General features: G+C 46.7%; 5 protein-coding genes across 5 annotated transcripts; 1 reads left to right on the top strand and 4 right to left on the bottom strand.

The window, feature by feature from the left end:
* Positions 1-477: 477 nt before the first annotated feature.
* Positions 478-2,046, bottom strand: LOC128714968 (uncharacterized). The gene is made up of 4 exons (XM_053809849.1): positions 1,745-2,046; positions 1,502-1,665; positions 675-801; positions 478-598 (listed from the first exon to the last, which is right to left on the bottom strand). Exons 1-4 carry the CDS (start codon positions 2,044-2,046, stop codon positions 478-480), a joined length of 714 nt encoding a protein of 237 aa, XP_053665824.1.
* A 2,149-nt stretch (positions 2,047-4,195) lies between these two features.
* Positions 4,196-5,268, bottom strand: LOC128712979 (uncharacterized). The gene is made up of 4 exons (XM_053807844.1): positions 4,850-5,268; positions 4,622-4,782; positions 4,415-4,541; positions 4,196-4,346 (listed from the first exon to the last, which is right to left on the bottom strand). Exons 1-4 carry the CDS (start codon positions 5,125-5,127, stop codon positions 4,196-4,198), a joined length of 717 nt encoding a protein of 238 aa, XP_053663819.1. The 5' UTR covers positions 5,128-5,268.
* A 1,219-nt stretch (positions 5,269-6,487) lies between these two features.
* Positions 6,488-12,328, bottom strand: LOC128715599 (aromatic-L-amino-acid decarboxylase). Its single transcript, XM_053810507.1, has 7 exons — positions 11,962-12,328; positions 9,774-9,844; positions 9,451-9,687; positions 7,253-7,958; positions 6,923-7,175; positions 6,757-6,846; positions 6,488-6,686 (listed from the first exon to the last, which is right to left on the bottom strand). Exons 1-7 carry the CDS (start codon positions 12,326-12,328, stop codon positions 6,488-6,490), a joined length of 1,923 nt encoding a protein of 640 aa, XP_053666482.1.
* A 7,482-nt stretch (positions 12,329-19,810) lies between these two features.
* LOC128714005 (ribonuclease P protein subunit p25-like protein) lies at positions 19,811-20,814 on the top strand. Its single transcript, XM_053808881.1, has 2 exons — positions 19,811-20,088; positions 20,148-20,814. Exons 1-2 carry the CDS (start codon positions 19,811-19,813, stop codon positions 20,812-20,814), a joined length of 945 nt encoding a protein of 314 aa, XP_053664856.1.
* A 1,795-nt stretch (positions 20,815-22,609) lies between these two features.
* Positions 22,610-23,688, bottom strand: LOC128711352 (MOB kinase activator-like 4). Its single transcript, XM_053806221.1, has 4 exons — positions 23,629-23,688; positions 23,225-23,388; positions 22,921-23,130; positions 22,610-22,844 (listed from the first exon to the last, which is right to left on the bottom strand). Exons 1-4 carry the CDS (start codon positions 23,686-23,688, stop codon positions 22,610-22,612), a joined length of 669 nt encoding a protein of 222 aa, XP_053662196.1.
* Between the last annotated feature and the right edge of the window lie 274 nt (positions 23,689-23,962).

Raw genomic sequence — 23,962 nt, 5'->3', positions numbered from 1 at the left:
GTGGTTTGATAAGTGATATCGATCGCAACCCGGTGGTGGAGATGAGGAGCGCTGGGTGCAATGGAAAAATGATGATGATGAACAGCGTTTTTAAATATAACTGCCAATGGTCTTCGGCTTTTGCACGTTTATCGATGTTTGGCGCTGTTTGATAACCGCTGCAAACCCGCCCACACGTTCGAGGGTTGATGTTGGGAATTTTTTTTTTACATTCCACGCATTTTACACCCCTTAGTAATAAGCAGGAATGGGTATTCCCTTTTGGGAACTCGCTGTAAAATGAAGCATTATGGGGCGGGTTCTTCGGGAGGTCATGGGAACTCCAGATGCATAGGTAGATAAAGAAAGCCATGGAGTCTCTCGTGAGTCACTTTACAGTTGAAATATTGCAAGACAGCATTTATTGGTTTGTGCAGTGGAGAACGTTTGCACCTGGGGTTGATTAGACATGACGAATTGGTGTCGCCAGAAAGGCCACTATTTGCATGGCGTCAGTGCGAGCAATTTCCGGTAGAATAGTATGAAGAAGTCCATATAGCCCGTTGCTCCACACTCGGTAATTCGGCGGGTGAAGCAGTCCCGCATGTTGTAGATGTCTCTGGAAATGGCAATTCAAGCTGTATTTGCTTTTGGCCGAAGGTTGCTGGGCAGAATTGATTGGGAGCGGTACTTACTTGCACTGCTTTTCGGTATATTGGGAGAATGGAAGACTTTCCATACTATCGGGCAGCTCGCTCGTACACTCCTCTATCATTGGCGGTAGCTCCATGGCACAAGACCGATACGCCTGTTCCGTAAATTCTGCAACAAGACGTAAAGCGGAGCATGTGATGTCTGTATCTCTGCTAAAGCCACGCTACTAGTGTTGGGAACTCCGGAGTGGCTTAATGAATCCACTCCGACTTTGACGCCCAAAAACTGGATTCAACTCCAGAAGGAAACCGCTGTTGAATCAGGAGCTACGGAATATTCTGAAGTTTAGTTTCGTCATCAGCACAACAACCTCAAGAGCTCTCTGGACCTCCCACTCCAATGTTTTTTGACATTATTTGGCTTTTTTGGTGGTATTGTCGTGTGAAGACGGGTGCCGCTACCAATACACCACCGCCCCAAAGGTTAGTCAGATAGGTCTGAAGTTTACTTCGGATTAATACTGTAGATTATTGGTCCATCTAATGTAAACGCTACTAATGATAATCTTTATCGAATCCCGACTCTACGAGAGCAGGATGTAAACTGAAGATTTGGAGACTGGTTCGAGAATTGGCTCTGATGGATGGGCAGTTGAATTGTAACCGTCGACGAGGAAGGTTATAAAAGGCTCGACTTTTATGTGCATTGGAGTTGTGCAAGTATTCTGACGCTATTGCGCTATTAGAAAGAACTCTACAAATACCGAGTCGACTCTGGAGTTGACTCCGCCCTAAACCGAAGTATACTTCAGAATATTCCGGAGCTCCCGGATAAAATGGGACTTTCCCGAACCTTACACCCCACATACTTTGCAACAAAGCGCCACTGTTGGTACACGCCATATTCAACGCCTCCGGTATGGTAGCGACGACCTGCTCCATTATCTTCACATCCTCCTCATCCAGGCAGGGTGTCAGCTTTGCCTTTACCGGTGTCAGGCAGGTTACCGATTCGTTGATCTGTTCGCAAATTCTGCAACGATCACAATAAAGCGAAGATAGCTGCAGTAAAGGTATATCGCCCGTACAGAGCCCAACTCCCGGACACACACTTTTCGAACAGTTTCTTCCTTTCGTTCTCCCCCAGCTTTGCGGTGTCCGTCTTCAGCTGATCCATATTGACGTGGGCCATGAAGCATTTGGGCAGATCGGTTGAGATGTGTTCCTTCAGCTCGTAGAACGTACGATCGTCCCCGGTCGTGTTGCGGCACTGGTAACGCAGATCCGCCAGAAACGGTGGCCCGTCGAGCGTTTCCACGTCGGTCGCTTCGGGAATGTCTTTCGGTAGTGCGCGGCAGGTGGTCACTAGCAGCAAGAAGCCACCAACAGCAGCACCACTGTATTGAAGTTTCATTTCGGACGCGGGACACACAGAGAGCAAACACCGTGCACTGTACAATCACTTCGATCGAGCGCAATGTACTGACTCTCGGCCAGAGTGACCACTCGGAATAGGTCTAAATTGATGGAAATGATGCCCAACAGCGAGCGTCGAGGAACGGTACCGAGGTAGCGATCCAGGGAAGCGTCAAGGTTTGTACCGTGATGCGTGCCCGACGTGTGGGTTTGGTCTAAGCAGGGTTTGGGACACAGTCAGGCACCATTAACGCGGCACCCAGTACGCGACAATCATTATCGAATTAAGGCAAATAACGGGCTGGCTTAACTCGATCGCAGGGGCGATGGCACGGGATTGCATTTTTTGTTGCTGTCGTTCGGAACGATGTGTGGTGCACGATCACGGGGCTGCTCCGCCTCGCTGTACGCCATCGCATCGAGTGCATTGTAGCTTGTTTGGAGATGAAGCTTTCAACAGGGCGCGAAATGTACAACAAAAACATCTAACGTAACGCTACTGGCGTTACAGGTGAGTGGCTCCATCAACGAATTCGTCGTACTCGGTGGCAGCATGACGCTTGTTCTATTGTGAGTCGAACGAAACAAATGGAGTCACTGTAGGGGGTGGAAGGTTTTATATTGCACGTAATCATTAAAGGTCGCTTTAAAGATTGGCAAGGTGATATTAAGGTTAGATGACGGTATTATAATATCGTTCAGGTAGGTGTGACACATGCTAAAATAATTGCAAAAAAATAATCATTTAATGTTAATCTGACACTCTCACCCGGAAGCATTATTCATGCTAAAGGAGTTGGAGTATACACCCAGTCATAAATTCCAAAAAATGGGGAATATGTCGAACTCTCCACAAAAAATTGTGTCCTGTCATGGCTTCCTTTCTAGTCATTATTGTGGTATTTAATGTTGCCATGCTGAAGAGACTGCTGCTGCACGAATCATACGGTGTTCTGCTAGCATTGGTATGGACACAGAAGTAGCTTCACATCCGTGTACATTCCAAAGTCCAACCGTACCACGGTTGGGCCGCGTGGATCCACCGACTGACGACAAAGTTTTGGCAAACTAACCGCACGCTAAGAAGAAGGGATGTTTGGGGTGGGGATGGGGGTGGGTTTGGGACCCTCTATAGTGCAAACAACAACCGGGATGGGAGTTTCTCTGCGACGGTACAGACAATCCAAATCGGTTACCCGTCTGCCTTGATTGAGCGGCTAACGTTTTTTGTGGTCTTAACGATTCTGTTCAAATATCCGCTACGTCATGATGGATGCGTCATTCACACCTGAACACCGGAGATCGGTCCCCGTACCCGGATGGGTATGTGTACGGCCGGGCCAGGGTACAAAGCTAAAAGATCAATTACCGCCTCTGCGAGAGCTGTTCATGCAAAAAAATCAAATAAGATGAAACGAATTGGACAGAGCGGAGGCCAGTGTTGGCGAGGCACATTCAGGAAATTCCGTAAATTACCGGGTTTTTTTTTCTCCCGCCCCCTGAAGAGGAGGATTGAGACAATCGCGTGATGGATGTTCAAATTTTGGTGGTTCACTTTTGCACGCCGTGGCCACGAAGCGATAGTACAGATTGAGTAACAGCATCGGTGAGTTTCGTCATCAACTCTGTAGGACGTGTGTGCCCTGGTCTGGTTATTGGAAACGTGCGATTCGAGAGATAGAGAGGAGACGATAAGGTATTGAGCCCGGTCCATTCTGTCTCGTGTGAACCTGACAGTGAGATGTAACTGTCGTCCGATACGATCCGCACTAGCCCCTATAGAAAAAAAAAAACCCACCTTAAGGTCATTGGCAACAGCGGTTGCCAATCAATTACCGGTTGTGGCCATTTTTTTTTTCTCTGCACAGAATTAACCGCTCCAAAGGTGTGTGATGCGTGCCGTGTTGCGAAGGCACGTGCCGTTTGGAAGGAGCTTCCAAATTGTTGTAAACCGGTTTGAGCGTGACGTGCCGATCGGAATGATCTGCCGATGAATCATGCAGTCTAAATTTCGCTACAATTTCACCATTTTCTGTCACCTTTCTTGCCCCGTGTGAGTGTCATCGGCTTCGCACGTGATGCGGCGCAGGTATGTGAAGACGTATACAAAAGGTGGGGTCCAGCTCTGGGAAAGGGGGGGCAAACATTTATTTTCGTGCCGCACTCCGTACTGTGCCGTTGTAATTTTTGCACGACGTTATCTGTATGAAGTTTTCGTAGAACAGCCGCGCTCCGTTCGCAAAGACGCCACAGCTCTTCAGCTTTTCCAACAGACAATCCTTGGCGGTTGCGAGTGCACTGGAGAGTTAATGGAACAAAACGTCAGACATTGGTTGGGATCACGCCTGTACAGCAGCGGTACATACTTGCAGTTCGCTTCGGAGAGCGTTTTACGATTAACCTCCGGAGTGGCGATCAAGTTCTCCGCCGCACAGGTAATGATGTACTTATTCACCTCACGTGTGCAGGCGTCATGCTTCTCCTTATCGTACTCTTGAAAGGTAGATAAGCATATGCAAGTTATATTAGACCGATGTTCTCCACTCGAGCAAGATAAGCCGCCCGCTACCTACCAATGTTGGCGCCATTTTTCTCGCAAAGATACTCCAGAATGTCGTGGAACCAGTTGTGCAAAGCCTGGAAGATCTCAAAGCTCTCCTCGGTTACGCATCCCTTCACCATGTCCAGGAAGGGATTGAAGCACTTAACACCCTCGAACAGGTTCGGACAGTGGCTTTTGGTGTTGGAAGTAATAGATGTCATCAACAACACCTCCAAGGCTCATGGGTAAATTAACTTACCGGCCCAGAATTTCCTCCTGGTTGCCAAGATCTAGCCGCATCGAGTCTGTGTTCAGCTGCACCACATCCAGTGCGTCCTTGAGGCATCGCCGTACCGCCAACCAGGAGTGCGTGAAGGCGGTCGGTGTGATACCCTTCAGGCTGCACTGCTGCTGTGCGTAACGCCACAGCCGTGTGTAGGAGAAGTCGAGCGCATCCGGCGCATCCACTTGGGTAGGTTCTTCGGCGTGGGTTGCCGCCCCAACCGCCAGCAAGATCACAAGGATTTTCGCAACCATTTCTTCACCCTTCACAACTATAGCCTTGCAAAACCAATGCGCTGGAAAGGTACTTGGCTACTGAAACTCCCAGAACCGCGAACCGCGTTTTGATGTCGTGCGGTTATTTGTGAATCGGAAAGCAGACTGTAGCATGATAGAGTGGAGGACTCTCGATAACCTTGCCGATCGCTTGCCGTCTTTCCATTTGACCTGGTCGCGGTTGTCTCGGTGACCTTGTGTGTGATAAGACCCAGCCGTGTTAGATTTATTTGTTCATATTTTCGAAACACACCCCAAAAAATAATTTGCCAACATAATTGTGTGAGGGTCTGGCGGGGCATGATAACCGTGAGTGCCGTTTTGGTTTGCCCTGCTCGAGTGCAACATCCACAGGGGAGTCGTCGTTATCTTCAATTGCGCAGCGAGGTACAGCAACTACGCACGCGGAATGCTTTGCATTTGAAGTGCTAAATTTGGAGTTCGCTGAGGTAAACGAACGGACGAGCGGAATTCTTGCAGATCGCCACCCCAGACGCAGTACGTAGGGCCGGTAGTATGCAGCCCAAGGCTGGAAGGAAGTTTGTGTGACGCGTTTTCATTGATGCCGGGAAGAATGGACGTCTGCAAATCCTGACCTATCTCGAATGGAATGTGGAGCTTCGCTCCAGGTTTCTCCAAATCGTTGCTGGATCTTACCACACCGAGGAATGTACCACAAAGCGTATTGCGGAGGTAAACATTATGATCACTTCATTAAAGGGGACAGAGGGGTAAACATTCCGACCAGTACGTTTTGTCGAGTAAGTAATGTACTCACCTTCTAAACGAGACCGAACACCGTGCAAACAGTTCGCCCCGACCGTAGTTTATTGCCACGCGAGCTGTCATAACAGAAGCGCCGCGTCCACTTACGTGTGTTCGTGGACCGAATTTTCTATCCACGGGATTGTCGTCATTGTGGGGTCAGATATTGCGATTCGATCATTTGTGTTTATTTGTGCGCTTGGGAATAAATACAGCAACGTTTAGTTCAACATTTGTCTATGTCTAGGGAGAACCGCCCCCAAGGGGTTTATAATTTTGCTCCTTCGAGTGTGAATTCTTGATCGCGAGTCTGATCCTGTGAAGTATCGGATTGTATAGTGTGGAAATGGTTTCTTGAGTCTGGCTGTTACACTCTTAACTATCTTCATGTAAGTGAGTTTGAGAGTTCATTTAAGTGGTTCAGATACTAACAGGTCAGCTTCGTTAAAATAGTCCTATCATCCAGAATATTGTGCTTGTTTGAGGAGTATCTCGCATTAGTTTTTTTTGTTACCGCGTCAAGAGAAAGCTTTCATCATTTCCTTTCCCTGCTTTGTGCAGCAAACAAATGGGTTTACTTGGTGGAACCATTGTTCGTGCCTGCCGCCGGTGGATTCGGCGATGTGCCCCGTTTGCGCAATAGGATTGGGGATTTTTTGGGCGACTTCAGCAGGGTGATGCCATTTTCGCCTTCGGGCGATGGAGACGAACCGCCGGTGGCGGAGTTGCGGCGCGAAGCCGATAGCCGCATCATGGTGTCAAGGTGGCGGAATCTGTTGGGCAGAGTGAGAGTTAGTAACGTGGCGCGTTAATGCACCGTTGCGATGGTCCGCGACTCATTACCTCAGTGTGACATCATTTTTCGTACCATCATCGGCGGATGCGAACAGGAATGCCAATGGCCAACTAATCCAAGTTGCAGAACCGGGAGTCCTGAAGTTACATATGGATAGAGTAGTTCGGTTTAGTGCATGGGACACACTGGAAGTTTGATAGGCGAGATACATACTTGGGTGACTGTACAGTGACCACTGTACCATCGTGCCCGGGTGACGTTAGCTCGGTGGACATACGATGCGGTGTCTGGGCCTTGTTGATGGCCGGATTGTAGATCTTCGGATCGCTAACCATGCGTACGAAGAATGAACGCTTTTGGGCGAGCGTGTGTGTCTTGCGCCGGTCGACGATCTCGCTGACTTCGTCCGCCTGTTCCTTTTCCAGTATTTCCGAGGCGAAGTCCGTTATGACGTCCCACGCGTAATCTGGATGGAAAGGAGCATGTAAGCAGCAGCAGAAATCCAACCAACCTGGAACGGTCGGAAGGAGCCTTCATGCTTACCAATGTCCTCCAGCTTAGCATTCTGCGCAACGGCACAGAACCGTATGACGTACGTATCGTTGACGGATGCCGGCACCATGTGCAGCTTGCCCGACGCATTGATACTGCTGAGCAGCTTCTCGTTGATCCGATCCGTTCCCTTCAGCCGGAAGCACACCAACCCGAGCCTGACGTCGTTACACACCTCGAACCGATTATCCCTCAGCACCAGCGCCTCGAACCGCTTCGCCAGCTCGATGTGGTGGCGGATGTATGACTGCAGCCCGGATATGCCGTAGCTGCGCAGTACGAACCACAGCTTGAGCGAGCGAAACCGGCGGCTCAACGGGACGCCCCAGTGCCGGTAGTCGATCGCGGAATCGGTGTAGCCGTGCTGCAGGTACAGCGGATCGACGACCAGCGCCGACGTCAGGCGGATGCGATCGCGCACCCAGAGCGTCGAGCAGTCGAAATTCGTCAGCAGCCATTTGTTCGGGTTGGTGTTGAACGAATCCGCGTACTGGATGCCCTTCAGCAGGTACTTGAGCTCCGGGCAGATGAACGCATTGCCGGCGTAGGCGGCATCGACGTGCAGCCAAACGCTTGGGAACCGTTGCAGTGCCTCGCCGATCTCGGCCAGATCGTCGAACGCGCACGAACCAGTTGTGCCGAGCGTGGTCGATACGAAGAACGGTATCAAACCTTGCTGTTCGTCTTCCTCCATCGCCTGGCGATTGGCGGTTTTGCAAGGAAAGGATGTAAAAGAGCACGAGGAATCAGCGGGTGTGTGGTGTTCCCTGGTGGTAACCTTGAGGGTTATGATACTTCTGTTGAAGTAATGCCATCCATTGTGGCATTGCGGAAAATTATATGTTACGAAGCAGCGCACAGAACAGTGGGACGGGTCGTTTAAAAATATCCGCCTGTATGAGAGCTGACTGACGTGCAGTATTGTTTATTGTGCCGTAGTGAGAAGTCGTAAGCAGTTCTACCAGTATTGATCCAACCGATGCCAAATAGGACAGCGGGACTCGTAAAGGCTCTGCCACATTGGGTACCACACAGGGATGCGAAGTAAATTTATGATCAAATATGACGTTACTGCCGCTATTAACCTTTCCAGCTGACCTGATGATGCTGGGCCGGTCCGTATCGACCAGTGGTTTTGGTTCATTCGGCACGTATTTCTTTATCATCACGCTTTGCCGTGTACATTTGATGGATTGGGTTTTATTTATTACGTGTCGTGGAAAGGGCTTATAGAAAGCAAATGAGTTGTGCTAAAACTTTTATCAAACAACTGGTCGTTAAATTAAAAAAAAAAAAATCCACAACAAAACAAACAATTCGGTGCGCTGCTCCGGTTTCTCTATCCTTTACGACCTTAGGCGATTTGCGAATTCTGATCCACGATTAATCATCCAAAGGTTTGATTTTTGCGTATATAATGACAGCCCAGAAGCGCTGTGAATGAAAAACACGCTTTCGGGGGACAAAAGCACTCTCCTGTTTTGCGTTCGTTTGATTGAAAGTATGCTTTAATCACAACCCTCCCATCGATCTTTCCTTTCTTTTCCAAAGGGACAGAATGGAACGGGAGGAGGAGTTTGAGATATCGCAACGGGATGCGAAACGGCTGGCGGCACCGCTGGCGAAGGCCGCCTACGCGGATGGCATCGACACCGGGCGGCAAGTGCACTATCAGCGCAACTTTGACAAGGGCTACCGGAACGGGTTCGCTGCCGGGTTCGGGCACGGTCAGCAACAGGCACGCCGCGTTCTGGACGAGCATCGGAAGGCGCCGGGAAGCTGATGTCGTGATTTTGTGGCACGTTTAATCGATTAAGACGCTACAGCATTGTAACGATTTTGGAGCGTTAAACACACAAATATAAGTATAACAGAGGGAAAGGGGAGCTATGTTTTGAAGTTTTGTGTAACCCGATAGGGGCAAGAGCGGGTTGCGTTCGCGTTGTGAGTCACACGCTGCTAGCTGGCTGGCGAGAAAAACATTTTCCGTGGATGCGTGAAAACTGATCCAAAACTCGCGCCGTTTTTAACATCTCTATCTTCTGTTTACCGTAGGCGGATGGTGTCATGGGCACGCTTTTGGATGTGCTACGTAAGCGCCGGCGAAGATGTGTAAATAGTTTGCTTCTTCGACATCGGCATCACCAATCACTCCAGCCATGGGTAGTGCGCCGTTACCAAACACTCACCTTTATCAGCGTGTCCGCCCGGAGGCAACACTTTTCGTCCGGCTCGAGGATGCGCAGCTTCACGAAGCTGATCATGGCCGCCTTTTCCACGCAGCTGTGCGCCTCCTTCGAGCAGTAAGCCATCAGCTTGGACAACAGGTGGCCCTCCTCGACGAACGGGTGCTGCTGCTTGAGATACTTGATGGCCTGGGCCCGGGCGGCCAACATTGTTACCAGCACGCACTCGGACGCGGACGTCTGGTCGATTTGGATGAGGTGGAACATTAAACGGGTTGATACAGAAGTTCGATTAAACAGCTGGAATTAGTTTGCAGCTTAGTTACCTGTATAACGCCACCACCTCGGCTGCCTGGTTTGAGGGCAAGAAAGGAATCCGGTAGCCCAATGGCTTTACCTAAAGTGGAAGAGAAAAGATTGATAGACACTATCAAGCGGTCATTCTCGAGAGTTAATGTTTTGGTGTGAGTAACCTCCGGGAGTGCCGTAGGTGCATCGGTAATTGTGGAAGCGTTTATACGTCTAACCCGCTAACTACTTGGCAGATTAGTGGTTATTGAGGTGAGCTTCGTGGAGTTTGATTCAATTTTAGTTTCTCCTACGCTTGGTAAACGCTTGAAGAAGAATTGACCGTCCGAAATAGGTTTACAAGGCGACATCGGCCCCAAGGTTTTAACAGAGAGCCGCAGCAAAGATGAAAAACTCTCAACGCTTAGATCTAATTAAAACGTAATTTATCATCCCCCGGAACGACCACCAATGACTCCGGTGACGCGGTGCTCGTTGATGTTAATGGAGTAACAAGTGGTTAAAATTTCATCACTCTTGTACCGGGCGTTCCAGCGCTTCTGGGATGTTTTATTTTTCCGGTCCTCCGTCGTGAAAAATCCCATCCGGGCACAATCTTGCACCACTGGGGCGCAACAAGTGGAACGCACCGCGCCTAGAAGTCGCATCAAAAGCAAAACAGTAATACATACACTCCGCTTTAACTTTTAGCACACACCGTACGGTCGCTTTACATTCGGCGCTACTCTATCATCGATTATTTATGGTAATGAGATAAGATGGCAACCGAACGGCGCGGCGTCTCGGTGTCTTTTGAGCGGTTTGTGGATTCTCAGTTCCTGGAATGGGGTTTTTGGTTGAACATTCCGAGACGTCACCGCCCGATGGGTTTGCGGTGGTGCAGGATTCGGATGCTGACGAGTGAACGGATTGCCAGCTCTCGCTCTGCTGGCGTGGGCGTTTCGGGTGGCAGGCAAGCATCTGTGCGTGTTCTATGAATCATGTGCGAAGAATTTCAATTATTTTTCAAATGCACAATTTTATGTGGCGTTCCGTGAATGTTAGAAGATCTCAACTGGTACGTCGAGCAATGTGTGACCTTCTGGGAGATATTAGGGGATGTTTTACATCCAATATTCTAGCTAGAGCCCTTTGCGAATAGTACAACTTTCTAAAGAGCTAAATTTCACCAAGGTACTCCTCTAGAGTAGCCTCAAGAAAAGATCTTTCATCACAACTGCCACAACTTCCTAGCGCCATTAGGTGGTTAATTTACATAAACCTGATAAACTCTCCTGCTGCTCTCAATGAAACCGCATCTGTTGCTTATTAATTAGTGCAAATTTGCCACAAATTATTTAAACACACCCCAAACAGTCTCGTCGACCATAAATTGATTCCCTCCATTCGGTCGTTAATCTTCATCCCGCAGCCACACGCTAAATACAAACGCGGGTTCCGCTTTATTTGTTGATCTTCGTCAGCGCTACGGGATCGATACTGCCACTGAGAGGTTTCTTCAAACGTCACGAGATGGTGCCAAAGGCAACCGGGCAATCGTAGACTGGATCATCAGCCAAATAAAAAAGCTCCGCACTACGGTGGGGGAGGGAGCGTTTGTTTAAATAATTGGTGCGAATGATGCGAAGGCCCGAACAACGCATCGTTCCGTTCCGATTCACGGGAGCTATTTTTGGCGTCAAGTTGGGTCTAAAAATATTCGATTCCTTGCAGCTGACCTTGCCTAACCCTTACGGCAAGCCCTACCGGGCCCGCTTACTCCTCCGACACACCCTCCCGATCGCCGGAAGCTATCGTGTTTTCCCACTCGTTCGGGCAATGGATTAAATTGCCCGTGTGTTTTTTTTTTCTTCTTTGGCTGCCAACGAGCGAACGAGGTGTTGGTGAAATGTGTATGATTTATTTTGATTCGCATGCGTTCGTCTCTGTTGGGTTTTGTAAATATGCACACCCTCTCCCCCAAATTACGGAGATCGTCATATCAAGCGACGAGTTACTAAGCGTTGGCCGAAACGTCATTCGGCTTCGGACGTCACTTTCTGTTGTGACGTGTGCTGAGCAAATTATAAACAAGGAACGCTTCACAGTTTGAAGGGTAAACGCTTCGATACGATCGGCAGCACTTGATCTTATTCGCGATCGCCTCGTCACGATTGCGTGCAAGCAAAAGAGGTTAATTGGTGTGTCGATTACGTACAAACTTACCCAACCAATCAAGCACGATCGTCTCCAGCTCGGTACAGGCCGGGCTGGCCGCCCAGGAAAACCCAATACAGCCGATCCCATCGCTCAGCATGTCACCCAGTATCGAGGGGAACGAGTTCCCGGACGGAAAGTACGCGTGGAAGCGCGGATGCTGCCAGTGCGTAACACCGGGCATAATCTTATCCTCCACGTCCTGCATGATCTTTTCCCACGGTTCCGGTTCCTCCGGTGCCTCATCCGGCAGCTGATGCCGCAGGTAGCCCGGTTCCACGCACGGCGTCACCCGCCGCTGCTCAAGCGTTTCCAGATAGTTGCAGATGTACTCGACCATCTCGGTACCGCGGCGTCGGAACTCTTTACTGTCCATCGTGGCGCGTGCTAAACACAGTCGCGTTGGTTTCGCCGGTGTTGGAATCTGCGAAAGTAATCAAGCGTCAAAAGGGGCAAGCATTTTCGTCGGTTTCTGGTCGTTGGGGGCGACGTGTCGTTGCCCTGCTCCCAATGGATCGCCCAGGTATCGTATTACACTGCCGGAGATTATTCTGAGCGCTGTAAATCACCAAGCTGACCAGGCAGCGTGTTAGCAATTAATCGTGCTCCGGTTTGTTGCCAAACGATGCTAAAGATCCTATAAAATATCGACGGGTTTCGCAACGGGTCACAATTTACACATCGGGAATGGTAGTCACTGACACGGCAATTCTACGAACCGATTCGGCGGTACATTTTATTAGCCAACCACAGTAACTTAACTGCCAAATTTGACGGATTCTATTCTGCCTCCGTAACTGAGTGCGTCATGGTGGAAACATCCCAACAGGTCAAGGAATTCAATTGTTTAATTATAACTTTTACTACCAGATGGAGATACACTACCGTTAGTGAAGCGTTAGTCACTGCGTTTATTACTCTGTTTGCACGTAAAATTGCCGTCAAATCGTTACGGCTCATCAGTGGACATGCTTGTGATGAAATAATTTGGGGGGAAAAAGCAGTCCTATCACTTTATCTGCAACACTGCACATAACGCTTGGTAATGTCAGGATACAAAGATATGATTTGATAGTGTAATATTTATTATATTTCGTAGCATTTTTTATCTCGAATTTTATTTTTTATTTAAATTATATTTTAATCCATTTTTTTTTTAATTTTATTGGAAAACAAAATGTTCTTTTTGCTTAACACTAGAACTACCGGATTTTGACTGAAACGCTTCATTTTCATAACATTATTTTTTTGTAGTAAAACAATTCTGCCATCGCTGAAGCATGACTTTTGCATATCTTTTCTGTAGTATGAATTGAAAAAAACGTATTAAAACATAATGCGGGTCTTCGAAATTGTTAGTAAAGTGACAATCTGTTAAGAACGTTTAAAACGCTTGATAGTTTTAGTGTTAAATCGTCTGCGGAGTTGAGAAAAAAAATCCCTATGCTTTAGATTATTCGTAGCATTAACTATTTATTTAAAAAATTGCTATTTGCTGAATATTGCACATTATTTAAAAATTGAAAAATCCATAGCTTTAACCCATGTTTTATCCTCTATTCCATTCAACACAATTTGCCGTTGTTCTACCGAATTTCGTAATTCACTTTCTGTCAGGAGTAACGTGCAAAATTTCACATACCACACACAGAGCCTTTGCTAAACACTGCACTGGCAAACGCTTCACCTTCACTCCACGGAACGAAAAGCACAGATTTGAAGATTCGACACTAATAGCACTAATCGCCTGATTCGGCTGGAGCTTTCAATTAGTGGTTTTTTTTTAATCAGAGGCACCCAGAACACCCACCGCGGTGGGGATGCTTTTTACCGGCCTTGTTGAACCGAACGCTACGACTTCCCGCTGGTAACTGAGCCGTTAGCCGTTCTGTCGGTCAGGATAGATCCTTTTTGCTCTTTGGGCAGAATCGTTCATCCCGCAAGGCTTTTTCTCCCCTCTGCCATCATCATCGCCATCATCGTCGTCGTCATTATCGTGGGCTCTCGCGGAAATGCAAGATTGGCTTTGGGACGTCGAAAGGATTCTAGCGGCAAGGTTGAATAAGGATGTAAGGATAATGCGAAACGCATTCTAATTGTGAACCACTTCGGGGGAGAAAAAATACCGAACTGGAGCCATCTCGTTCGCTCCATCGGTGCTGCCGGCGTGCCGTTGAGCACGGTTCGCAAACGGCGCCACATTCCAGTGCGTAGCACATTCTGGCGTTGAAGCACACGGGCACACCGACGACGCGCGCGCAACAGTTAGGTTTTCGGGTGAGGATGGGAGATCGTTGGGAGAATCGAGATGATGAGTGAAGAAATTACAGCCTTTTTACCATTGGACAGAAGCGTTATCGACCTGTTCTTTCCCCATTCAACCACATGACCACTTGGAGAGGTTACTTAGAGAAGAAAGTGATGTGTGCTGTGGAAAAAGATGATTTTTCCAATCGACCCGTTTCTTTATAAGCTATTTATGCCTTGCTCATCTGGATATAAAAGGGATAAAGTTCATTCAGCATCGCTTTTTTTTTGGGGGGCGCCAACTCCCGAAACACACCTACGACGATCAATGAAAAATAGCCTTCTCATCAGATCGAAACCCCGCTGCATTGTGGTGTGAGTGCTTTGATCCTTTGATTTCGCTATCCCGCTGACGTCATTACAACCCCCTTCGGCGGAAGGAAAGGATGCTTAGCCACCGGGAGGACACTATCTGTACGCAGACGCGTTAGACACTTTGGGGTTAGAATTTTAGAAGTCCTGCCCGTACATCCTTCTCTATCTCGCTTTGTCGAACGAATGGAATGTGGTTTGGTGCTGCACACCGTAGTTCAGTGAAGTGGTTTTGCGTAACCGTAGTGTGCCATGCAACCTGTTGATTGTTGCTTCTTGGGTGAATAAATTAAAAAGGTATAGCTAGTAGATCATATACAGCGAGTTCGTTTTAAACTCTGGTAAGCTCCAATGAACCGATTTTTCTTATGTGTTGCATACTTTTAGGCGTTTACAATATTCATTTAATGGCTTAATGAACGGGAGTTCGAAAACAATAATCATTTCCATTCTTTTCTTTTAAGCATCTTTTTTTAGAGTACGAGACTCCTTATATTAGCGTGTTTCTGGCTTATACTGTTGGCAGCATAGAGAAAGTTATCCTGCCTAATTAAAACCATGCTCTCCGGTCTGAAGCATTGTCCGCCAACTATTGGACCAACATTTTTTGGGCCTCTGATGCACATTGTTCCCGTTTGCCGCTATGCAACAGCAACAGGCATTCAGGCGACCGTTTTTGTACGTCCAGCTCCACACGTGGCACCGTTGTTGGGATGGAAAATTGGCAAAAAAAAAGCGCGACATGATTGCGGTTCAAACCCGAACCATCCCGCCAGACACGTTCCACGAGATTTACATCGAATCAATTAACTTTCAATCATCGGCTAACATTCACTACCCCTCCGCAGAGAGGAAGGGTGTCCCAACACGGCACACCGCTCGTAAATCATCGGGAGGGAAATCGTTGGAGCAACACATGCAGGGAACGTTTATTGGTGAAAAAAAATGTTGCACCCCACGGTTTGAGTTCTTTTTAAATGGACGTGAACACTCATTAAAACACACACAAAAAACACGGTGATGATGCTTCGAAGCGGTCGGTGGGCTTTGATGCGAAGTGATTTTCGCTTTCTGTTTGCTCGATATTGACAGATTATCATCGAGCTGGACTTTTAAAACGTGGGAACAAACGATGAAGTTCTGTAATTAAAATTATACTTTTTATTGTCGTGATAATTACTGTGCAGAGGAAGTAACACTTATTTATTATCGACAGTTAATTACACCCATCAATTCGGCATGGTGTGTTGCACTTGTATTGCTGCACACAATGTGCAATTTTTCATATTAAGTGACACATTATTTTTAAGAAATTTGTATAGAATTTTAAAAGAATACGTTCTTCGTCTATGTTTCATTTAAGTTACTCCCTTCCTTCCAGATATTGCAACAGTATTTTCAGTCAGTTTAGAGTGAAACAGTACAAGAAAAACAATAATTGACGTCACACTGAAGATTTCCTTCAGTCACGTTAGGACGATATGCACTAATGCGTTGTTAGTAGTTGCCATAAAAAGGTTCAAGTTTGAGAAGATTGTAGGTAATGTCTTACCGGTACCACACACTTGGTAAGATAATTATGAGCGGTAAGGTTTTTTTTTGTCCACATCTAGTTCTTTACAGACCGATTTCAAAAGAAAGCGTCTCTTCGTGCTGTTTCTTGGCTGCGCCGTCTCGCCATTAGCCGCAGCCAACACTCACAGAACAGCAAAACCCTGCAGAATGGGGCGAGATATTTCTGAATGAAATTCTTTCACGCCCGTGGCATAACTTTGACGCAGGGAAGTGTGCAAGTAAAGAAACCGCACCGAAGTTCGAACAAAACCCACACGCATTTCAACGGGATAACCGAACCCGACAGATCCACCCGCCCGTCATCTGTGTGAATATAAAGCGAGTTCGGCACACGGGATGGGGGAAAATTGATCGAAAATAAAACACGAACCGCACACAACAATGCTACTGCTGGCTGCCATCCACATTACAGTGGCGTTATCCATCCCGGGCTCCCCCCCCTGCGTAGGGTGAACAAAACACGAACTCGAATCGAGATGCTGTCGTTGCGCCTCGAAGCGAATATGATGAAAGTTGTCGATGGGAAAATTAATTCATCCACTCCAAGTGCCGCGGCACACCACTTCCACCGGATAGGTCTGTTTCCCCGAACAGCGTTCGAATCGATTGAATACGAAATCCTGGTGACCGCAATGCGAGTAAAATGGAAGCACGAGTATAGTGAGGGCATCCAGCAGGGTCGCGATTTTATTTTACCCAACTGTGATGCTGCGCGGAATATTGGGTGTTAAGGGGATACATTCGTCACACATACCCAGTTTTCCGATCCTCTGCCAGGCCACGCTCGAAGCAGGGTAATTTATTTATCCTTTATTGGAGCACAGGCGAAAACTATGTGGTGTGCTGGTCGTGGGAAAACTCCCCACACTCGTGACGGTGGTGTTGTCAGCCACAGCCAAGACACCCGTCAACGGTTGAAGATGTTTGCGTCAATTGGTTAAGAAATGGAGAAAATGATAGCGTTTGGTTGTTAATTTTTATCTTCACTTTCTTCACATCCCGAGAAGGAGACGATGAAGCTGTCGGCTTCGGACCGGTATCGTGCGGCTGTGGATCAATTAAATTACACATCAACTGCAAGAACACTTGTGGCAAGCGTAAGGGTGTCGATTCGCGTGGAGTGTCCTTCGAGGGTGAAGCAAACCTTGGGCAAGAAAATGTAGATGGAAGTTTAATGGTCAGTAAGATTACTATAATGACTTTTTCCCACTGCCAAGGGTTCATGCCAAGGGGGAGAAAAGGTTTAATTGTTGGATGCAAAAAAAACATATTTCTTGGTGTATGTTCAGCTGGTAGTCGAGCATGTGTTGGGAGAAATAATTCTTGTCTGGGAAGATTATTTGCTCATTTTATTCAAGCATAATTATAAAAGTTTGTGATAAAAGTGATCGGAAAGTTAATGTTTTCATTTAGGATCGTCAACATGTTAACATACAAAAATCATCTTCATTTACATCATCTTGAGCTGATAATAAATAATCTCTGCGTCAATCCCACAATATTGAGGATTTTAATTTTATCTACATAAAGGACTGGCTGGTGGAATATTGGTAAGGGGGCCGGTCTCCACATCACCAGGATGCTCGGTTCCTAGCTGCAGCTTCCCATCCAAGTAGGCCCATCGATCTCCGACAGGTTTTGCTTCAGCTTATCCAGCTGAAGGGGGTCGTTGTCCAACGCCTTCTTGGTGGCATGAGTCCGTCATCCTCAAAACATGTCCCAACCATCATATCCGGACGGCGTTCTCCACCGTCAAGATGTCCGGTTCGCCGTACAGTTCAGTAAGCTCTAGGTTCATCATTCCCCTCCACACTCCATACTCGAAAACACCGCCACTATGATCCGGAAGATGCGTCGCTCAAACAGCAGATGGTCTAAAGCTCGTATCCTGTGAGAGGGCCTCCGAGCGAGTCAATCTGCGATTGACATTTCTTGTGGTATCGATGTCTTTTGAATCTCAGTAGCCGGTGAAGTCCGTAGTATGCACAATTTCCCTGCACAATGCGTCTCCGGATTAGGTTGCTGATGTCGTTGTCCGAAGTTACGACCGTCCCAAGATAGCAGAACTCCTCTCGAACCACCTCAAGGTTGTCGCCGCTGACTTATACGCTGCCTTCCAATGGGGCGCTTCCACGAGCTGAGCTTCCGGCAGAGCTTGAGTCTGGTATACGCATCACACACCTTTAGTGTCGTCATGGCAATCATGTCAATATCCACAAAGCCAAGAAATTAGAGATGCCGGTAGAAGAACGTGTCACGGATGTCATTGTCTAACCCCGCACTTGATAACTTCCGAGGCGATATTGAAGAGTAGACCGGAGAGTCGGTCACCTTTCCTCAGAACCCTGTAACATTCGAAGCATTTCGACAATATATAAGATACTCTCACCTCGCACTGCACTCTGTTCATTATTTTTTCGTTAGAACGGCCTGGCCGTATCGACTTATTTTACCACGTAGCCGGATAGTCAGTCCTTGCTACGGGGGATTGGCCCTAATGGGATTTTGGTCCGGTCCGTTCGTGTGAAGACCGGCTTCGCTACCATCATGCCACCGGGTCGCCCCTGCACTCTGTTCATGGTGGCCTAGAATTTCCCAGGAAAGTGCATGATGTTCCATAGCTCCTTTCGATCTATGGTATCGTAGGCCGACTTGAAGTTATTGGACAAGTGGTACGTAGGGATTTGGCGCTCTCGACACTTCTAAAGGATCTGTCGAAGAGTAAATATTAGGTCTGTTGTGGTTTTGCCTCCATCAAACCCAGCTCCCAAGTAGTAGGTCACGTGGGAGAAGTATTCCATATTTAATATTTATATATAAAATATATTTCAAGTATTCAGAAAGGTCTGCGATAAATATGCGACTATATCAGAACACGTATTACAAAACGCCACGAATTAAGTTCCATATATTATACTTAGCCACCAGACAAACACTTTTAGTAGTAATTTATATAAGTTCGTTCTATCTTTTTTCTTTCAACGTTTTGCTTGCTTTGTGACCTAAAACTGATCCGAATGCAATAGGCTCAATTTAAATGCGATAAACATTACAATGACGCTGGTATCTTCGGGCCATTCTGCCCAATAAGTGCTTCCCCTTGTGAGGAGGAGTTTGAATTGAATAATCTAATCGAGCTCAAATAGCGTCCAAATTTAATCATCAGTTGATGTGAAATTAGGTCTTCCCATCTGTCGCTGCTTCTATCGCTTCAAACGATCAATTTACACCCGATGACGCAAAATGACAATTGTCGTACGTCATATGTTGGCTTAAAGGCGATACTTAAACGGTTTTGCTAAAATTAATTTAAACCAAACAACATCTCCAGAAGGATGAGGACACCCGTTCGATATTTCGACCACGTTCGTCGAACGGCATCATCATCATCATTTCGTAGTGAAAGGGTTCAGCAGCATGACCGTTGTTGAGATGTAGAAAACATTCCTCGTAAACATTCCGACAGTCCACTACACTAATGACAACGGTGGGTATTAGTGTGGACCTGTTGTCTAGCGGCTTTCAATCGATCGAGTTCATCAAACCATTGCAACCATCCGCCGTGGACGTTGGGACTTTAGATTTTAATGGACGGTTTTTGTTTTTATTTTCTTCATTCCAGTGTAGTCGCTTGCGGTAAAGGCGAGCCTTCGCAGCAGGAAAAATGATGCACTACAAGAAGGGCAAGAACGTGGAGGAAGAACTATCGCAGGAGCAGATTCCGATCGAGGTGTTACCGGAGCAATTTCTCTGGATGCACGTCAAGGGTGGTTCGGCGGTAACGAATCTGGTCGAGTATGCGAAGAAAACGCTCGAGGAGGGTTCGCATCGTTCCGTTGTGTGGAGCGGTTCGGATGGTGGAGTTGGGAAGACGATAAGCTGTGCGGAAATCTTAAAGCGACACTTCGAGCTACACCAGGTGACACGGATATGCTACAGAAAGTATGTATGTTCGTGCTGCGAAGGGTGCGTTTTCTTAAAAGGTTTCATTTTCTTTTTAGAGTTGAGGAATACTGGGACCCACAGGAGGATGGTTTGGAACAGATCGTTGCCAAGCGGAACATTCCCTGTGTGCACATACTAACGTCGTTGGATGAGATCGACCCGACGGTACCAGGTTACCAGCATTCCAAAACACACGGTGGCTTCTGGACGGGTTCGGGTCTCAGCTCGGCCGAGAGTCCTCGCAAACGTCCGCAAGGACAGCGACCCAAAGAGACAGGTGATAAGAAGGGTAACTACTTCACCGGACCTCAGCTCAAGAAGAAGGTGAATCGACACTATTCCAATGGTGATGATATCTCCGGGCCCAGTAATGGGGGAAATCGGCAGCAGAATAATTCCCATAAAGGGAAGGGCACCCAAAGACCCAACGATGCTGCAGGGGACGGTGCTGGAAGCTCGCGGAGCAAAGGTAAACCTAGGGATCGGGACAAACGGAGAAACCCAAACGCTACCGAGGTGGGTGAAAGTGGTGATGGGACAATGAAAAAGGGTTCAGAGGGTGTAGGAGGAGGACGGAGGGATAGAAAGAAATCGGAAAAGGAAGGAAATCAAGCGAATGACGTTAAGATGGACACGAGTGCCGATACTGCGTCACGTCAGGAAAACCCAACCAACGAGAAAGGGCACCATCATGGGAAAGATAATGCTGGCGGAAATTCTTAATAAGGATCCCATCATCATGAGAGCTATCCCATTCTGTATAAATGAGTAAAATTACATAACGTTTATAATTTTTCTTGCTATTCATAAGATGACTTTCTTCTACACGAGTCAACAACAAACACACCCTGCTTCGTGAAAGTGTTAGATAAATGATTTTTTATTATCTTCTATTCACGTATTGTTCCTTCGTGTAATTGTGTAGAGCTTTATTTAAACTTTGTTTTTTTTTTCTTAATGTTTCGCTTTACCGCAGTAGTTTTGTGTAATGATTTAACGAGTTTTGTTTGCCTTTATGTTGCATTTTCGTGATCGTTTCTCGGGTCGATTTGCCCCTTCTGGTGATTGATGGGTAGTGTTGCTTCTAGTGGCATGCATACATGACTTTTTGTTCCGAGTTGTATCGAACTCTTACAATATCGGGAATATATGCAAAGATGGACAGAAAGTAGGGTTTCATACGAAATGACGCAAATGAAGTAAATCTTTGTTACAGTGGTATGAAAAAAAAAACAAACTGATTAAATTCGATTGTCGAACAAAACCAAAACAGGACTTTCAAATCCTAGCCCGGAAATACACGCTTTCCGTACATTGAGTTATATCTCGTTTTCCCTTCTTCATTTAGTATATATTTTTGTTTGTTTTTGTTGAAACACTTTGCAAACTCGTCCTTTTCCACTCGAGAGTGTGGTTTCCATTATTGCTTTGAACATGAGGATCGGTGTGTGTTATATGCTTAACTTCAATCGTGTGGAAATAAAACCGTGGTTTTGACGGTTATGCATCTAGACTTGTTCCTATTCATATGATACTTTTGGTTCACGTTGGCCGTACAGGCAACGCTTTCAAAGATACCGCATTCCTTTCCTCATACTGAACCACCCTGGCTTCTTCTTGTATTGTGTGTGTTTTTGTGTGAATTTGTTCAATTAAATAATAGCTTCACTATTTATACACGTACATATATATATAGGTATGTTCATTACATTATGAGTGTTCCTTTATGTAAATGTTTTGCTTTTGTTTCAATATCTTTAGCTATAAAGTTGCTGGATTTTGTTCATTATATATTCGCACGCATTATCAACTACCACCGTTTACATCGCACTGCCTAGCTTTCACTGTCCTTTTTCCCCCGTAGTACACACACACACAAAAACACTGAATACCATAAAAAAAGATTGTTGCAATCCCTCTTGGGCCTACATAGTTTTGCTATATTCAACAAATACTATGTCCGTTTTACTCGATAGGGGTTTCGCTGTTGGCTAGTGGTTTTGGTTAAGGAAATCGCATCGAGGCTCCCTGGGGCTCAGTTGCACAGTTAGGGACAACATAATTCGCAATCAGAAAAATAAACACCTATTTCCTATATAGAAACACGGTACTCATAATCGTTAAAAAAAAACATGTAGGACTAACAGAGAGAACTATAAATAATTTACGTTTAAGCTAGCAAGATGGGAAAAGTAAAATTTTGCAACTAATATAAACGATGTGCGATCTCGGTTGCATTAGTTTATCTGATAGGCAGCATTCGATCGCCACACAGCGTTCTACTATACACCGTAGTTCGGCCCACTCGCAACTCTATACCGTTTCGTTTTCCACCTGCTGGAACTGCATATTGTGGGCGCACTTATGCAGGAAATGCGACGAAGTATGCGACGATCCGGACGATAAACACGTGCTTGGGAGAGTAGTGATAGCTACATTCTGTTTTACCACATCGAATAGTCGCACGAAAATGACGAATAATGACACTACTGACGTCCCCTAAACACGGTCGTTTGTTTTAGGCTTCACTTTCGCCGGGAGTAAGCTCACATTCCGGAATGGGAACGATCAGATTTTCCTTCGACATGAGCGTGTACTTCGTGACGAAGTTGGTAAACCGGAGACAGAGCGATGTCTCCTCCTCGAACTCGTTAAATATTCGCCGATGGTGGAAGTAGGCGTGCGAGAAAATTCGATACACCCGGCGACACACCGAGCCTAGCTTTGCTACCGACGAATCTTTGATGGACACCCTGCAGGGAAAATAAAAACAGTTGTAAGCAACTGGACTGGAAACCATTTGGGCCCGGTTGCGTGGTGGAAGCTTACCTGCTGGGGAAATACTTATTACTATTCAACAAGCACGCAGCACCATCGAGCGTGTGTCGGGTGTAATCAATTGCCGGACACTCTTTGGGTGTTTTGTGTGCAGCACACAAGAAAATCCACTGCTCGGTCGCGGTCATCTGGGTGCAAGTGGCCGGAAAGCACTGCGTCTGTAGCCTCACCGCCAGCCCGTTCAATTCCATGCAAAATTGTCTGCAACACAAAACAACCACCCAACCGAGGGGGGGATAGTGTTAACGTAACGGAGTATTGCGAAACATGGACTGTGTTTCCACCACTCTCTTACCTGAGGTGTTCATACTTCCACACACCCTCATCCTGCCCGTCCGGCATGGTAAGAATTTGGTCCACATTCGAAGGGTCCTTCTTGATCATCTGCTGGATGTACTGCTGCACGGCAAGCGTGCTATCCATTTCCTCGAACACTTCATCGGCCCAGTTAGAAAAGTCCTACAACCAGAAGCATAACGAAAGCGTTTAACTATTTCTTGCCGAAAGCACAGCCCACCGATCGATCCTATATGTGGGAAGGGGTAGTTCACTTTCTCATCACAACAACGGAAGTGTAGCGAAAGCAGACCGTTGGATTAAGGGTGTTTCTGGGCAGCAGGTGGAATATCCAACAACTGCCCGGCTGAGAATCGATTCCCGTGTAGTTGCTTGTGCACCCGAATCAATAATTGTACATACCTTTGCCTTTGTTCCGGGTCTGTTTCGTCGCAAAATTGTGGAACCGTCAGCCATCTTCATGATTGAAAATTCTCTTCTTTCTCTTGTTCTTATTGTTATTGTTGGTTGAGGGATAGTTGGAACTGTCAAAGTGGCAGCGGGTTTCGCGGTATGTTTAGTAGCAACGGTTCACTTCTGTACGTTAATGTCTGTTCGTTGTTTGGATATGTATATTTTTTATTTTGGGGTTGGTTTTACTTATTTGACGTTGACTAGGGTTGAAAACTTTGTAATTTTATTCAAAAATAATTCAACTTGTATATTGATATTTTATTGACCTGTATTTTACGACCAG

Source organism: Anopheles marshallii, chromosome 3, assembly GCF_943734725.1.
Source record: "Anopheles marshallii chromosome 3, idAnoMarsDA_429_01, whole genome shotgun sequence".
In the NCBI taxonomy this organism is placed as follows: Eukaryota; Metazoa; Arthropoda; class Insecta; order Diptera; family Culicidae; genus Anopheles; species Anopheles marshallii.
The sequence above is the reverse complement of the archived record's forward strand: the minus strand, read 5'-3'. Positions and strand labels throughout refer to the sequence as shown.

What these genes read in the sequence shown, in the direction of transcription:
- LOC128714968 (XM_053809849.1), bottom strand. Translation starts at nt 2,046, where the DNA reads ATGAAACTTCAATACAGTGGTGCTGCTGTTGGTGGCTTCTTGCTGCTA. An exon ending in AGGAAGAAACTGTTCGAAAA is followed by an intron (nt 1,666 to 1,744) that starts GTGTGTGTCCGG and finishes TGATCGTTGCAG; the next exon opens with AATTTGCGAACAGATCAACG. An exon ending in TATACCGAAAAGCAGTGCAA is followed by an intron (nt 599 to 674) that starts GTAAGTACCGCT and finishes TGCCATTTCCAG; the next exon opens with AGACATCTACAACATGCGGG.
- LOC128712979 (XM_053807844.1), bottom strand. Translation starts at nt 5,127, where the DNA reads ATGGTTGCGAAAATCCTTGTGATCTTGCTGGCGGTTGGGGCGGCAACC. An exon ending in GAAAAATGGCGCCAACATTG is followed by an intron (nt 4,542 to 4,621) that starts GTAGGTAGCGGG and finishes CTACCTTTCAAG; the next exon opens with AGTACGATAAGGAGAAGCAT. An exon ending in CTCTCCGAAGCGAACTGCAA is followed by an intron (nt 4,347 to 4,414) that starts GTATGTACCGCT and finishes TTAACTCTCCAG; the next exon opens with TGCACTCGCAACCGCCAAGG.
- LOC128715599 (XM_053810507.1), bottom strand. Translation starts at nt 12,328, where the DNA reads ATGGACAGTAAAGAGTTCCGACGCCGCGGTACCGAGATGGTCGAGTAC. An exon ending in TGCTAAGCTGGAGGACATTG is followed by an intron (nt 7,176 to 7,252) that starts GTAAGCATGAAG and finishes CTTTCCATCCAG; the next exon opens with ATTACGCGTGGGACGTCATA. An exon ending in GTCACTGTACAGTCACCCAA is followed by an intron (nt 6,847 to 6,922) that starts GTATGTATCTCG and finishes ATGTAACTTCAG; the next exon opens with GACTCCCGGTTCTGCAACTT.
- LOC128714005 (XM_053808881.1), top strand. Translation starts at nt 19,811, where the DNA reads ATGATGCACTACAAGAAGGGCAAGAACGTGGAGGAAGAACTATCGCAG. An exon ending in ACACGGATATGCTACAGAAA is followed by an intron (nt 20,089 to 20,147) that starts GTATGTATGTTC and finishes TTTTCTTTTTAG; the next exon opens with AGTTGAGGAATACTGGGACC.
- LOC128711352 (XM_053806221.1), bottom strand. Translation starts at nt 23,688, where the DNA reads ATGAAGATGGCTGACGGTTCCACAATTTTGCGACGAAACAGACCCGGA. An exon ending in GACCCGGAACAAAGGCAAAG is followed by an intron (nt 23,389 to 23,628) that starts GTATGTACAATT and finishes TTCTGGTTGTAG; the next exon opens with GACTTTTCTAACTGGGCCGA. An exon ending in TGGAAGTATGAACACCTCAG is followed by an intron (nt 23,131 to 23,224) that starts GTAAGAGAGTGG and finishes TTTGTGTTGCAG; the next exon opens with ACAATTTTGCATGGAATTGA.